At 50.4% G+C, this 16,944-nt stretch overlaps 1 protein-coding gene across 12 annotated transcripts in view; it reads right to left on the bottom strand.

Moving 5' to 3' along the window:
* The window catches only part of IKZF1 (IKAROS family zinc finger 1), a 100,234-nt gene that overhangs the window by 67,966 nt on the left and 15,324 nt on the right, over positions 1-16,944 (bottom strand). For all 12 annotated transcript variants that reach the window (XM_043588448.1, XM_043588449.1, XM_043588454.1 and 9 more), the window contains exon 3: positions 9,290-9,409. In XM_043588448.1, coding sequence (XP_043444383.1) covers positions 9,290-9,409 — 120 coding nt within the window. The remainder of the gene's footprint in view (positions 1-9,289; positions 9,410-16,944) is intronic.

Here is a 16,944-nt window from a genome sequence, read left to right as displayed (position 1 = left end):
AGTTATATTTACACTTCCCAAATCAGAAAATGTCCTAACCAGATAGGAGGACAGGTGGCGAGTGGTAACCACAACTCAAAACCTTTTTTTTTTTCCATTTCTTTCTGAAACCCCATATAGGAGGAAAGTTAACGAAATGTCGGTTGGTTGTTTTATGCCCAGAGCTCGGTATTCTTTCAACACAGATGGAACAGAGCAGAAAATGAAATTGGGACCGGACCACCTAGGACATAAAATGCTGTTGATCTATCTATCTACCCTGGTGCACACGAATCTATTGCCTTGGGTAAATCGATTGGGTATGATGTGATCCTGAATTTGTCAGAATAAAATGAAGATAAACACTGATTTCTATTTGTAAAAGGAAACTTTTTTGTTGTTTGTTAAAAATTTTTCTTTAATGTTTATTATTGAGAGAGAGAGAGAGAGAGAGAGAGAGAGAGAGTGCAGGGGAGGAGCACAGAGAGAGAGGGAGACACAGAATCTGAAGCAGGCTCCAGGCTCTGAGCTGTCAGCACAGAGCCGGACGCAGGGCTCGAACTCACGGACCACGAGATCATGACCTGAGCCCAGATGAGACGCTTAACCAACTGAGCCACCCAGGCGCCCCCGCAAATTTTCAAAGGGAACATGCACTTTTGGAGACATGAAGCATGGTTGGAAACGCCAGGGGCAGAGTTCTTCAACCATCTGTGGCCCAGTTTTTCTACAGGAATTCCTTTTGCAAAAGAAATCCATAGTCAGCTTCCAGAACCTACTGACTACATAAATCAGCCCAAAGTTGCCCCAGTGAATGTGCTCAATTGTGTGGGGTTGACGTGTTCAGGCTCGAGGGCAGGGCTTGAATCCAGGGGCTCGCCTGGGAAATGTGTGGAGACATTTATCGTCAGGTGTGACACCAGTGGCTCACATCCCCCAGCGGGAGGGACAGTCTCAGCCAAGGAAGGCATCTCTGCCCCGAATACCAACTGTTGCCACTGAGAAACAGCGACCTAAAATAATCCACAGGGTGGACCCTGAATTCAGACAAAGCCTTTAATTCCTTCCCCTTCATTTCCTCTCTCTGGGGTCCTACCTGAGAGAGCAACTGCCTGTTCCCTGCACTCATTTGGTACACGCCCCGCAGGCCTACTCGGTGCATGGGAGGTCCAGGTGTTGGGGGTGCAGACTGAGCAAATCCCAGAGGAGTGCTTTCTTTCTGAGTGGTGGCAGGCAGTGTTGGGAACAACAGCAGGGTAGGGAGGTACGGACTGGCGATGCCATCCAGGGTGGGCTCAAGGAAGGCCCTCTTTTCTGGCGCTTCTGGATGGAGACTGAGGGCAGTGAGGGAGAAGGCCACGGGAAGCATGCTGCAGGCCTGGATGTGGCCAAGGCAGAGCCCAGGATGGCTCAGCCTACCTCCCCTGGGCCTCCCCTTGGGCTATTCTAGTTTAATCCTTCCTCTCCACCTGCTCCTTCTTATTGGCCTTCAAATATACATTCATATTCTCCTCCTACAGATCAACCCGCAGGCAGGGCAGACTTCCTACCCTCTGTTCACCAGTGCTCCCCGACGCTTGGGCTCAGGCCTCCGTCCTGCTGAGCTATTTTTAGGGATCCACCACTGATCTCCCAAAGGCCCTGTTCTCCAGCACCGCTCACCCTTCTCACCCTCGATATCGCTTCTTCTCGTAGTGGCTTCTACACCATATTTCTCTCTAGAAATTTCACCTGAATCCAACAGCTCATTTTCTGCCTCCTTCCTTGCCTTCTCTCCTAGACAATAATATGCCTCCTTTACACCCATCCTGCCTTCCAGAAGGTTCCTTGGCTACCACCTGCCATCACATGTCTAGTTGACCCAACCCCCCATGTATTCCCATTCCGCTCAGTGGAATGACCGCCTTCCAGTCATCAAGGTGGAGGCTGCAGTCACCTCCTGCATGTTCCACATTGAGTGATGCACAAATATGGCGGCCACCACCCTGCCTCCTTCTGCTGCAGCCTTCACGCTCCGGCACAAATTGCGTCTCCCTGTCAACTGTCCCCAGGGCTCTCTCCAGCACACAGATCCAGCACGATCATCCCCCAGACTGTCACGCCTCACTCCCAGGAGGAAGCCTCTTCACCCGCACTCTTGCCTTCTACCCAGCCACCACTGTTTCTCAAGTCCAACGTGGCTCAGCTCTCCTACCTGCTCCAGCTTCTACTTGGGGAGTCTTCCCAACCCTCCTCTCCCCTCCGCCCAGCTTAGCGAGGAGCAAGTCTTCCTTCCCTACATTTTTGTGCATCACTGTGGTGCATTTGGCCACGACCCCCGGTGCATTTGGCATCATGGCATCAACTCGGCACAACGAAGGGCTCTGTCGGTATAAATGTTATTGAATGGGAGGTCCTAAGATCCGAGAAGCCGAGGTCTGAGCAAACAACTAAGCCAGCATCAATCGTATCTGCACAAATCCCTAAGTCAACCCAGCAGGGGAAGCCTCCCATGGAGGCCCTGCTTTGGATCATACCTTGAGAACCTCCGGGACGTTGTGGGCATTTATTCGTGCGCACATGCAGTCCATACGGGCCCTCACCGGACAGTCCATATGGGACAGGACAGAACAGAGCAGCACAGCAGCCCAACATCCCCACACACATGCTCCTGACCGGTGCCCCTCCACGGAGGCAGCGTAACGCTCCCACATCGTCCAGTCCGGGCTGGACTCTTCCTTGTCCCCTGCTCTCAGCCTGGGAATCTAAGGGCCTTGCCTCATTTCTTAAGGACGCTGGGCTTTGGGGGAGGTCACTCGTATTAGGGTCTCCCCGCAAATCCGCTGGCCGCGAGGTGTCACCGGCACACGCCTATCCATCCAGGTGCCGCGGAACATCTCACGGCAAGCCCGGTGGACGGAAAGATAACGATTACCCGGCAGTGGCCTCTGTGGATGACCGTCCACCTGTGAGCCGCCTGGCCCGTGGTTTCTACATGACAGCGGTGGGCAGGGTGAGTCCTGTCAGCTCCCGGGGACGGGAACGGTGTGAATCCACCTGCCAGGGCCAGCAAGGAAGGACACAGCAGAGCCAGGGATGGAGTCCCAGCCCAGAGATGTTCCTCCAGGGGAACTGTGAGTTCTTGTCAAACACCACACAGGAGACACACACACACACACCGCAGTTTCATTTTTTTCCAAGGAATGTTCTTCAACATGTGTGGTCCGGTCCCGCCCGTCCCCAGGAAACACAGTAAAAGATGATGCTGGCATCACACACAGTCACTCGCCCTCCTCCGGGGTGCCACAAGCCATGCATCCTGCGGAGACCCCCACGGAGCCTCAGCGCTCTGCACCGGCCAACGACACAGGGGTGACAAAAACACATTCCAACGGGAAGCAATGAACGTGTTCTATACCAGCCACTCTTCTGAAACCCTGAAAGTCTTGGGCGGGGGAGGCAAACCCACTTTCGTGAGGCTACCTCTCATGTTTGGGGAGATTCAGGAAAATGGGAGTCTTTCCGACTGCAATCATCAGGGCTTGGAAACGTCCTGGGGACAACACGTCCCTCTCAGGGAGGTGTTCCGAGACGGGGACAGTGAGCCACAGGGGAGTCATGCAGAATCTTACGCTTTTGCACCATTGGAGCCATTGCACGGAACGCACGGCGAGGTGAACAAGAATCCAAGTGACAGGCTTTCAGTTTTGCCTCAAAGGACAATGAACCCCCCAAACCCAGCCAGCCAGCCACCAGGAGTCGTGCAAGCAGCTTCTGGCCTTGGGACTGCTTTCGCAAGGGTGTATCCCATCTGAAGGCGCTTGAGCTCGGCTGCAGCCAGCGCTCAGATGCTGTTAGATAATTTTCCTCCCTCACCAAACTGGGGTTTATCGGTTCAGGGGAGATGCATTTCACAGATAAAAACAACTTCCTCTAACTGCTGATTAGATAAGGAGGCATAGCATCCGTCCTCAAAAGCCGGCGCCCAATCTCCAATTAGACCAAAGCCACTGCTTTCTCCCTCCATCGGGAAAAACTCTCTGCACCATGTCCCCCTCGTCCCCAGGCTGCCGAGAAGCCTTCCAGGCACGCAGCAGCCACCTCTCCACTGCCTTGGGATTCTGCCTAAACTTGAAAACAAAGGGTGAGATCGGGCACCCTGATGGACCAATTAAAAGCATGTGACTCTTCCAAATCTGTCCTCGAACTCATGACGCAGTGAAGGGATTTTTACTTTGCATACATCAAAAAAAAAAAAAAAGAAAGAAAATTTATGTCTTCACATCCTTGATCATTTTCCTGGATTCAAGGGAAAGGGGGGAAAAAATCTAGAATTTTTTTCTCCTTTTTTTTTTTTCTTTCCATTTTTGCCAGCGTGTGAAGCAGCAAACCGTGGTCCAAGGGACTTGATGGAAAGCCAGATTAGCTTCGAGAAGGCCACCCGGGGGGTGCAGAGCTGGGCTCCAAGCACCACCCTGGGACGTGACACACTGCCTACTGGAGAGAGGTCCTGAAACAAAGCACCGACCCTGGGGTGGGGTGGGTTACGCAAGTGAGCAGTGCAAGAGAAACACCTTCCAGAAGGAAGCAGCGGCATGCGTAAATACACGTTCCCGCCCCACATTCAGGCCCAGAGTAACTGGAGAGTGACTGGATCCCCACGATCTGCTCATGTGGCTAAGCCCTCTGGGACAAGCCTTCAGCAACCCCCGTCAGTCTCCAGTCTTCCAGTCTTCCAGTTGACTCTACTGAGTCAACTGCTGTATGTTTGCTGACTGTCTTCCTCAGGGACAGCCATCTCTACTCCCATCTTTCTTCCCTGACTCTGGTTCCTCCCTTCCTCCTCTGCTCCGGCCCCCAGGCTTGCCTCCCTGCCAGCCCTCTCCATTCACAGGGGGGGGCCTCCTCCATGCCCCGCACCTGCCTGGCAGGGAGCCAGCCTCCGACCCCAGGCCAGGGCCCCCCTCCAGGCCTGCGCGCTCCCCCAAAGCACCCTAGGGCTTGAGGAGGACCCGTGCCTAACGTCGGGACTTGGAACCCTGTTCACGCGAGGGGAGGACCAGTCAGCAAAGAAGGAAGAGGCAAGGGGTCACTGAATAAAGGCGGAGAATAGGGAAGCTTGTAGTTTCTTTCCGAGCAAGGCTATCTATCTGCCTTGTTGGATGCTAATCCCTGCCATCATTCCTACTCGAGATGCCTTCAAAAGCCCCTAGAAGAAATCTCGAGCCCCAGTTTTCCACATCTCTCGCCTGGCTGCCATGATGAAGCGGGTACACGTCGGGTTGCCCGAAGCGGTCACTGAGTACATGCTCTGTGTTACGTGCTTTCACACACAACCACTTCAGAGAGGTGAGACTTCTCTCATTTTTAAAGAGACCACTTCAGAAGCAGAAGCTATCGTCCCATGAAGAAGATGACATCCCTCCCCGTCCGGAAGTTCTCCTCTGCGTCCAACTTCAATTCTCCAAGTTACATTTCACGTCTCTGTTTCCTCTTACTCGGGCCCAGAAGAAAATGGAGGCACGTAAGAGCTGTAGCCATACTCCTGTGACATCTGGTCCCCATCTCTCTCTCTCTCTCTCTGTCTCTTTAATCCAGGAGGCCGTATTTCTACACGGTCCTCCAGGGTTCCTCCAACACTGGGTGAAGGAATGAAATGTAGAACCTCTGGGGCACCTGGGTGGGTCAGTCGGTTAAGCACCTGACTCTTGGTTTTGGCTCAGGTCATGACCTCACATTTTATGAGTTCAAGCCCCACAGCGGGCTCCACCCTGACAGCACGGAGCCTGCTTGGGATTCTCTCTGCCTCTCTCAAAATAAATAAATAAACTTAAAACAGTTTTTTAAAAAAAAAATTAGGGCTGCCACTTCTCTCCACCGGGCGGGGTTGGTTTCTACCACTCCCCACCGATTTGTCCGAGACTAGGGTTGAGATTCGACGTGTCTACCCCTGAAGGGCAACATTACTGGAAGCCACGGCCCATGGTCTCTCTTAAAGCAGACCTGCCAGGGGGCCATTATCGCCAAAGAGTTTGCACCTTTGGGGCATCTGGCCATTTGTCCGTCCACTTGGGTCGGGCAGTGGCCAGCGCCCCTGAGCTCTCTTCTAATTCCTCTATTTGGGTTCTATTTTCAGTTTGCCTATTCCTTGGGTCAATTTTTTAATTATTAACCATAAATTGTCCTTCTGTCCTCGGGGACCCAAATGTTACCTGTTTTCTCTTTCCCTTCCCTCCAGCAGACCAGCCACAGGGCGGTCTTTCTGTCTCATCAATCTTTACAAGATCTGCTTTGCACAAATTGCTTCCTTTTTCTGCTTTTTAACTGTCCTTTTTACGTTCTGCCTTTGCCACTCCGTCTTCAGCAAAGTAGGTTTCTATTTTTTCATGTAACCCTGGAAGCCCTGGAAATGAGATGAGTTTCACCACTGTTGCCTCTTGAAAATGAGGAAACAGGCTCCAAGGTGGTGAAAGTCTGGCCAGAGGCACACGGCCAGCCGCGAGAAGGGCTCGGCTTTGGACGTGAGAAGCATCCTCTCTGACTCTGCAGCCTTCCCCCTGCGCCACCAGCCCTCGCCACCCCTTGCCACTCCTTCTATGGGACCAGCGCTCAACAAAGACACTTCACTCCTTCGGCGAAGGGAGGGGCTGTTTCTCACTTCCTGTTGTCTGCCCTCCAACACCCCTCTGCTCTTCTGGCTTCTTCCCGTGGAGCTGATGACACAGGGCTTCAAACGCACCTCCCCCATCCTCCCATCTACAACCTCCGGGTTTTTTTTTTCCATCATCTCCTATTGCCACTTGCACACTTAATTTGTTTAACGCCACGTATGACAAGTCACTTCCAGAAACAACCTATCAGCACACGCTAATGCTAGTTGGTTTCCTACAAAAATCCTAAAGCATGGTTTCTAAAACTCAGATGCCGCGGAGAATAACCGACTGCCTAGATGCCTCCCTGCGCTTGGTCTTCTGGAATTCTCGCTCTCGCTAACTGCTCCTCAGACCCCTCCCCTCTTGCGCATTTGAGCGGCTTCCACGCTTCTGCATTTCTTGGCTTCCTGGCAGCGATCCCATAACCGGCTTTGACCTCTAGCCCCTCCAGGGGAGCGCTGGCTCTCCGAAACGGCGTCTCGGCACCCCCCTTCAAATGGCTCTCCCTGCCTGGCCCTGTTATGGCTACAGCAACCGCTCTTTACAAGCCAAGCCAGAGAGGCTTTCCAGGTGTCTTAAATTTTACAATTCTGGAATTCATCTGTCACAAACTTCATCCCACTAGGAGAAGCAGATGAAAAAATCCTGTCGCACGTGGCAAGGGACCACTGGTGGGAGACCACAGGGAACTACGGACCAGCCCCAGTTCCACACCACACCTGCCCAGGGCACACTAGCCTCTAGAGCTCAAGCCTCAGCTGAGCAAACCAGCCTGGGAAGGAGTCAGGAGTGCCCGCCAGCGGCCTGGTGGCCTCGTACTAGGGAAAGGTCCCCAGCAACTGGAATCTGACAAGAGGTACATCTAGAATATCTTGAAGGCACTTGTAAGGAGTGTGTATTGACCTATGCCAAGTAGATTCCATGCTGTCCTCTGCTCTCCGGGAATCAGCCAACTATCGGGGCAGCGGCGAAGAAAGCAGGGAGCGCTCACTGGTTAACCCATGACGACTTCAGAGTCCTGATGCTGATGTCTGGGCTCCGGGTTCATTGGAACGGTTGGTGGCAACGTAGCCACCTAATTTCCTCTGTGTCCCAGGTAGGTCAAGAGCACACGCCTGCCACAGTCCAAAGTGCAGAGAACAGTACCCACCTCACTGGCTGCTTCCAGGAGGGGGGGGGGGGTTGCGATGCAGGGCCGTCCCCAACATTAGCTATTTGGGTGCCATCTTTGTAAACATCATACATGTAAACATCATACATGTGTGCCACCACTGGCTTGAAATTTGGCTTTTTGATTTATGTCAATGTGTTTTCAAAGGAACTGCTTAGCTAGCACTGTACGTGATACACCAATACGACTTGATCTTAAAAATAAATGTGTCAACGACAAAGCAGCGGGCTCTTCTGTGTCCAAACTTTGGGAATCCCAGAAGTGATGTGGAAAATCCAGAACTGTTTCTCTTCCCACCCACTCCCCCACGCCCAGTGGCCACAGTCTAATAGGAAAAATACGTCATAAATGTACTTGTTTCCTTGGTTCATCTCGAACGAATGGATTTGGCCACTATCCTTGTCTGTTTGCACCACGAATTGTGTAGCTATTTTTTTCTGTAAAAGAACCCTTATACCCAGAGTCTTCCTGGTCTCTAAGACACATGGAAATAACACAAAATGCATTTCTTGGTTGCTACATCAGGATGTCCTATAGAAAGATAGCTGCGGTGGTTTCCAGAACCCCGAGACCTTCACACACATCGCCGTCCTCGGCTGTGGGTGCTTCCAGAGCCTCTCCACATGGGATCCGTGCCTCCTTGTTTCCACCTGCGTCCCCTACGTGACACTCTTTTGTGCAAATACATGGCTCTCAATATCACAGGTTTTTTTTTTTTACTTCCAAAAAAGAAAGAGAAAATAGGTATTCTAGGGAACTGTTGACTCATTATCTCGTGAGAACATGGTATAAAGTGTGAAAACTAGTCTTTGAGTTAGAAATTGAGTCTGATTCTGACTCCGTTTTTGACCTCAGTTATTTTGCTGAACTTCTTGGGACCTCCGTTCTATAAAACCAAGAGGGGAGACCGGACTTTCCAAACGTGAACTGTACCGTGGAAGTTAACCATGGCAGGGACTGTGGAAACTTCCAAACCTCTTTATGGAAAAGGCATGTGACAAAAGGCTTTTTGTAACATTTAAAATTTTCTATTTTGCATTAAATTTGGCATTTAAGACACGCAGCTGAGAGGGTCAACATAAAATGGGCAGACTTGGTTTCTTCTAAACCGAAGCTCTCACGCTAACTCACCCTACTGCCATAACGCATACAATGTATAATTGTCACTACCTAGAGCCCATAAAACCGGGTATTTCTGCGGCACCCCGAAGGCAGGAGACAGCACTATGGATGTGCCCCCATGCGGGGTGCTCTCCCACTGTGCTCTTTGGCCCCTGCATGTGAGTGTCACGGCCACGGTGACCTGTCTGTCCTCCCGCACACATGAGGGCCCCACCTTGGTGACCTTTACCCCACGTCTTCCTAACATGGTGGTTGAGGGGAAACGGCAGGTAAGATGATCCCAACCACCTGACCAAGGACTGTGGAAGGAGACAAAGGGACCTAGGTGGTAGGGGAACAGAGTGTGCCACAGCCCGCCAATGGGACGCCCGGCCGGCCGACTCACCCGCTCCTCTCTCGGACTTGGAGCTCTGCTGTCCTCCAGACGTGGTGGAAAGGTCTTCGGGGACGGGCATCGGTTCGTCCCCATCATCCGGAGTGTCACTCACTGGGGGGCTTTCCTTCCCTGGGGAGGCAAGTAGCAGCTTGAGTGTCTGGGGCCGTGGTCACTGCCGAGGGTAGTGATTTACATAGATTTCTATATTATGGATAATATGGGGTGGTCTAGTCCACCCAAATCAATGGTACTTTTCAGACATTCTCATGATCACTGCTCCATGCCAGTGACCAGACTTCCACAGCCTTATTTACGACATCTGTGTGATACCCCATCGCATGGCCACACTAGGATTTATTTACATCCTTTATTCTCTTTTTGAATGTATATGGCTTTCCATCTTTTTTCCTCTTAAATGACACTGTGATGAACATCCCAGTGGCCAACTTTTGCACATGCTCTCAACAATCATCACAGTATAAACTCCTGGAAGTTTTGTGCCTGGGTCCAATGGCACCTATGTTCAAATTTTATTTATTTATTTATTTATTTATTTATTTATTTATTTATTTTTATTTTAGAGAGAGAGGGGGCAGCGGGGGGGGGGGGAGCAGAGAGAGGGGGAGAGAGAGAGACAGAATCCTAAACAGGCTCCATGCTCAGTGCAGAGCCCGATGTGGGACTTGATCCCACAACCCTGGGATCATGACCTGAGCCGAAATCAAGAGTTAGATGCCCAACTGCCTGAGCCACTCAGTGCTCAGGCATCTACATTTTGAAGACTAGCTCACATTCTTTCCTGTAAGCTGGTTCCAACCTACCCTCCCGCAATCAGGCTTCTTCCCACCTTCCACTTAATTTGTTTTAAAGGTCAGCTGACTGATTATTTTGCTCAGAGCTACACGTGCTGGAGCTGTTCACTGCCTTTTAGAGAGCCAGGGAATATTCTGCCAGTGGCCTGATTTGATTCCACCTGGCGGGGAGTGCAGGCTTGGAAAGAGAAGGAACAGGGAATCCGATGCCTCCTGGGACCACGATTCTCTCCGTGGAATTCTTACTTTGAAATACAGCAAAAGGATCCGCACAACTGAAAAGTCGCTTCTCCTTTGCCAAGTGCGACTCAGCAAACGAAATCGGGTTTTACAGGATGGCTAGATCTATTCTGACCCCATTAGAATTACCTTTAACTAGAGGCTCCCCCACTGGGGAACCCACCCTCCCCTCCGACTCCCAGAAACCCAGCGCTGGGAAGCCATGACCGGTAGAAAACCCTCTTGTTTCCCTTGAAACTGAAGCACCTGTCCCTTCCAACCTTCCAGACACAACTTAAAACTGGCTTAGGCAACACAGACCACATGCACGAAATGACGCTGATGCAAAATAACCCATCAGAGTGGCTGCAGGACCCCGGTGGAGACGAAGACCTTCAAGGAGGTTAACAGAAAAGTGGAAGGCAGGGGTTACACATTCACTGGCAGGGCTGGTGACCTGGCTCGCAGGCGAAGGACATCCTCGCAGAGCACACAAACGCTCGGGACCCAGAAAACACGGCTAGGAAGAAGACATCGTGGCTGAGTCCTCCAGCTTGGCTGTGGTCGCTGCAGTTAGCATATTTTCACACAGAGCATTACTGGGTGTGTCTGGAGAGCCAGTACAACCCGAATTGTTAACGATGGGGCGGGCGAGGATGTCCCAAGAAAACAGAAAGCCAAAGAGAAACGGAGGGCAGGTGCGTTCCATTGAGCAGGAGAACGCGGGAGGGAAACGGGCCAGCTGATAACTGGTTTCTCCTTATGACAGCCAAGAGCAATGGTTTTCAGACTCTGAGAACGGCAGAGGGTGGTCAGAGGACAATTCTCCTCCTCCTTCTCCTTCCTCCTTTTCTCCTCCTCCTCCACTTCTTCCTTTTCTTTCTCCTCCTTCTTTTGCTAAGACGGATCTTACATGGAACTTCGATATACAAAAACCAATCTTCTGCGTGTAAAGTGGGGACACTGCCGGATGGGGAGGCTGGAAGGCCACCTGCCTTCTCAAAGACCTCCTGACAAAACCCCCAGAACAGACAGTGGAGACCCCTGGCTGAACCAACGGACCCAAAGGTTAAATGTGTATAACAGAGTGAGCGAGGCGGTGCGCACGTGTGTCCTTGTGATTAACCAGCTGTCGTTTTCATGGGGTGGGCGTGGGGGGCTGAGGAACTAATCTTTATGCACCTGTTTATCTTCTCCGTGATACCTCCCTTTGATATATCCCATGATGCTCTCAGAAGAAGAATCAGGACTTACCCAATGAAGGAACGTGGTCTCTGATGCTACAGGACGTGCAAGTAACTCTCGATGACTCTTTTGGTCCCTTAACTGCTCTGTTTATTGAGGAACAAGATTGACCACATGACACTGAAGATGCTCATACAACAGATGCTCCCCCTACGGGTTCTGTGGGTCTGGTCGGGCTCTGGCACTGAGCGAAATGCCAGCTCTCCAGTGCCCGTCATCCTGAGTCTCAGCCCTCCCACTGTTTCCTGCATGGGGGAGAAAATGCCACCAAGAGAGCAGTGGGGATGATGATTCTACACGGGACAGACAACCCGGGGTGAAGGCGCAGTAAACACTCATCCCTGGTGTATACAGTGGTGCACAAAGTCAGACCTGGTGGCGAGCAGAGGGGGATATGTTCACCTCCCCCCCGAGGGCTCTGCTGTCACACGGCCTGGACTCGCCTTCACTCACTGAGAGTTTTCAAGAGGTGGTCCGAGTCGCCTAAAAGCCCCCAAAGTTTGGGCGGCCGCTAAGACATGAATCACTCCCACGATCCTTTGTGCCCAATGGTCCTTAGGTTCTCTCCCTGTGGGAGGTTTCTACGATGAACACTCAGCGCTTTGTGAAAGCCTTCCTGTTAAGCAAAGCTTTTTGTGTGGGTCGCTTTTAACCAAATTTGCCCGGTTAGCCATTTAAAACGTAAAACCACGGGAGGAGTAGAAAAGGTACACAACTAAGGTCATTAGGTCAACACATCCCAAACATTAAGGCGGGGTGACCAGAAGTCACTTGAACCAGGATATCATTCCAACAGAAACATGGCATAAGTCACCCCTTCAAGACAGTAAAATGAGGCTAAAAACCTGATTTTGGCCTATCTCCCACGGCTGGTTGAAGATGGAAAAATAATGTGTGTGAATGCTAATCTATCCAAGAAGCTTAGGGAACCTGTTCTGCACACGTCAGCAAGCCACAGAAACACGAGGTCCGTGTCGTGCCAAGTGCCTGTACCTCTCCTAAGTTCACGCTCAGAGACACGACGGCACATAAAACTGTCCACAGGGCGGTTATTATTTTCATGGAATCATTTAGGAGGGGAAGTATAATTTCACTTTGCTAGAAAAATGAAAGAAACTTCTTACCAGTTTATATTTAATCTTCCTACTGCTTCTGCTTTAAATAAAGCACAGGTAATCTGTGAGAAGTGTTTTGGGCAAATTAGATGAGAAAATTGTATAATTTGCCTATCAGAAGCCAGTTAATTTAATTTCTCAGGTAGATTAAAATTCATCCAACAAAGGTCTGTGATTCCCCACCTCACGAATGCAAGAGTGTTTTTTTTCAATTTTTTAAAATGTTTATTTATCTATTTATTTTTTTAATTTTTTTTTTCCAACGTTTTTATTTACTTTTGGGACAGAGAGAGACAGAGCATGAACGGGGGAGGGGCAGAGAGAGAGGGAGACACAGAATCGGAAACAGGCTCCAGGCTCTGAGCTGTCAGCCCAGAGCCTGACGCGGGGCTCAAACTCACGGACCGCGAGATCGTGACCTGGCTGAAGTCGGATGCTTAACCGACTGCGCCACCCAGGCGCCCCTAAAATGTTTATTTTTGAGAGAGAGAGAGAGAGAGAGAGGGAGTGGGAGAGGCACAGAGAGAGAGGGAAACACAGAATCCGAAGCAGATTCCAGGTTCTGAGCTGTCAGCACAGAGGCCGACGCAGGGCTCGAACTCATGAACCACGAGATCATGACCTGAGCCGAACCAGACGTTTAACCGACTGAGCCACCCAGGCGCCCAAGAGTGGTTTTTATATACAATGACCCAGAGGAATGTAATTCCTGGGAGTAAATAAAAACTCAGAACATAGATTCCCAAGTCTTGAATAGTGGACAAGCTTGCAACCCAGCATGCTGCCTGGCTTCCTGTGAGACTTCTGGTCACTCACTGAAATTCTCGAGTCTCAGCTCTGCAAATTGAAAATGGTAGCTGGGGGGCGCCTGGGTGACTCAGCCCGCGAAGCATCCAACTTCAGCTCAGGTCATGATCTCACGGTTCGTGGGTTCGAGCCCCACGTCAGGCTCACTGCTCTCAGCCTGTCAGCACAGAGCCTGGAGCCTGTTTCAGATTCTATGTCTCCCTCTCTCTCTGCCCCTCCCCTACTTGCGCTCTGTCTCTCTCTGTCTCTCAAAAATAAATGTTAAGAAAATTTTTTTAAAAAAGGCAAAGAAAATGGTACCTATATCTTCACCACCGGGTGCGTGTAAAGTTGAAAAGGGAAGAATGCTTGGGGCAGTGTTTCCTAAAGGTAGACATTCAATCAATGTGATTTACTATGAAGCACATTTCCACTCACACACTTCAGTATATGAGGCTCATTTCCCTAAGCAGATTATGTATGCCTGTGGAGCATACTTCTTTCCCTGTTCCAACAAACATTACAAAGACCATTAAGAAGACATCCAAAGTAGCTTTAGGGTCATAGGAGCCCGAGGACCCTTAAATGGCGACTGGTTCACATCTCTCATTTTGCAGAGGATGCTATGGTGGTCCAAGAGGCAGGAAACCTGTCTCAGGTCCCACAGTTGGGGACAGAGATGAGGTATGGACACAGGGCTCACCACCCCTATTCTCCCATGGGCTGTCTCTTCCCTTAGAAACGAAAGCAAAAAATAATGCATAGCCACAAAAATATTTTGGAAAGATTGCCAAAGAAGGAAGACACACACACACACACACACACACACACACACACACACACACCAAAACCAAAACCAAAACCAAAACCAAAACTAAAACCAAAAAAAACTTTGCCCAAAGAATGAATGACAAGTGCCCTATAGTTAGGGAGAGCCCGGGGGTGCCTGGGGGGCTCAGTCAGTTAAACGTCTGACTTTGGCTCAGGTCATGATCACACGGTTCGTGAGTTCAAGCCCCGCATGGGGTTCTGTGCTGACAGCTCAGAGCCTGGAGCCTGCTTTGGATTTTGTGTGTCTCTCTCTCTTTCTGCCCCTCCCCAACTTGTGCTCTCTCTCTCTCTCTCTCTCTCTCTCTCTCTCTCTCTCTCTTTCTCTCTCTCTCAAAAATAAGTAAACATTAAAAAAAAATTTTTTTTAAGTTAGGGAGAGACTGCTCGTGCAGACTGTCTGCTAAGCCTGTTCAGTAACCTGGTCTCAAATCGTGGGTGTGAGTCAGTAACATTACTGAGTATCTACTCTCAAGACCCCATTGACCAGGGCTCAGTCCACATTTAGGAAAAAACCCCAGCAAGAAAGAACAAGGCAGTTTGAAAAAACATCCGATATTGAGAATTTCTTTGATTTTCAAGTGAATATTTCACAGATACTAGGCTGACTTCCCATGGCACCACCAATGCTGGAACATTTTTGAACCCAGGAAACTGGCAACTTCGTAGGGTTCAACCTGGAAAGTCTATGTTTTTTCTTTCCTATAGACAGAACCTGACATTGAAGAATTTTATGGGAAAAGAGGGTGATTCACTAACACGTTCCTCAGCGTATCGAGAACGTCAACTCCCGTTTGACTAAATGTACATCCTTATTCCACAGCTACCTGTCACTATCCTCAATGTCAGAAATGGGAGAGGAAAAGCAACGTGATTAGGTGTGAATTGGAGAACCAGCAAGAAGCAGAAAGTGTCCTTCCCATCTTTCGGGAAAATGGCACAACCCTTCAGATGTTCTGCTCGCCGTTTAGAATGCTGCCGGCTACACCATTCGTGTTTTGGAAGGAGCATTTCCTCTGCTGAGTGTATACAGACTACATTTCAGACCAGATCTGGAATCTTCTCGACCACAGAGGCGTTTCCTTTTTCAGGCCTTCCTGGGCCACGGGACTCCCTTCATTCTTGCACCCCTCCCCCAATGCCCACTTTCAAAAGCCAGCAACCAGAATTTGCATCATGGTAAAGGGCAAGAAAACAATCAGAGGAAAACAAGGCTTTTGATATCGTTGTTGACAAGATATGAGACAAAACACTCTGGAGATGCCCACCCGGGTCAGGGCCTTCAGCTGTGGCTCTGGGACCTCAAAGGACAGAGGCTTCATTCATATGTCACCTTAGAAGCTACCTAAGTGAGGGGTGCCTGGGGGGCTGAGTCGGTTGGACGTCTGACTTCGGCTCAGGTCATGATCTCATGGTTTGTGGGTTTGAGCCCTGCGTCGGGCTCTGTGCTGACAGTTCAGAACCTGCTTGGGACTCTCTCTCAAAATAAACAAATAAACTTAAAAGGAAAAGAAGTTACCCAAGAGAAATCAGAAACAATGAAAGGGTCTCTTCGCCTATGGAAGTTTTTAACATCCTGCCTTTTTGACAAGCTAATTCCCTCTCCCTGAGGCCTCTGGCAATCCTGGGTGGGACCCGCTTCCCCAGGCCAATGGGAGGCTTCCAAGAGCCAATCTTTTTTTTTTTCTCCCTCTCTGTTGTTTCTGTTGTTGTACTCCTGTTTCAGAATCAAAGAATGTGTCTGAGAGACATAAATGCAAACAGACCTTAAAGACAGCAAGATAGTAGATATGAAGCCTATAAGGATGTAAAGGCTCCCTTTTCTTCCTCCACAGCCCGACCTCCTTCCCATCACCAAGCTCCAGAGGGGAAGTCTAGATTGCTAACTATCCCTCCAGAATTTTCCTCAACATGCAAACATGTAGATTGAGTGTGTGTGTGGTGTGTGTGATTTGTTTTCATTTCACAGAATGGATCGCGCTTTGCGTACTATCTTGAACGCCGCTTTCACTTGGGCACGTGTCTTGGGCCTGTTCCAGTATGAAGGTTTTGCATCATCCTTGTTCACAAGAGCGGTTTGAATCAGTGTGCCCGTGTGCCCAAGTTTTTAGACATTAGCATCAGCGCTGCAGGGAGCGTCTAGGTCAACTCCCTGCCCGCTCGTGGGTGCAACTCTAGAAAGAACTCCTTCAGTACCACGTAGTTCACACAGGGAAATGCCAAACTGCCGGCCAGTTCTCACTTCCGCCCACGTACGTGACGCTCCTGCACGGCTGGGCCGACAAGCTAGCCTTGGCCTTGTTCTCGGTAGCCTGGGGAGTTTAAGTCCACGCTTGCCAAGTGACGGGATGACGGGAGGAGCTGGGCCAGAGGAGGTGGGAGATGTCTGGGATTGCGGCATGAACTCGAACCTTCTCTCCTGCACACTCTCCAGTGGGCGAACATCCACCAAGTGGGGCAGCAGTCACACATTTGGTCCCGAGACGCAGAATTCAATAAAAACTTGTAAACGGGTGGGGGCAGGTCAGCCAAGCCGCCAAGGACAGGCCATTCTCCCATAGAGGCCAACCCCGGGATTGGCCATGAGCCTGGCAGGTTCTAAAAGGTAAAATACTGAAAACCCAAAGCCCAGATGCAGGGCCAGACAGAGGGTGGGCTT

This window comes from Prionailurus bengalensis, chromosome A2 (genome assembly GCF_016509475.1).
Source record: "Prionailurus bengalensis isolate Pbe53 chromosome A2, Fcat_Pben_1.1_paternal_pri, whole genome shotgun sequence".
In the NCBI taxonomy this organism is placed as follows: domain Eukaryota; kingdom Metazoa; phylum Chordata; class Mammalia; order Carnivora; family Felidae; genus Prionailurus; species Prionailurus bengalensis.
This window is presented reverse-complemented; position numbering and strand designations above follow the sequence as displayed.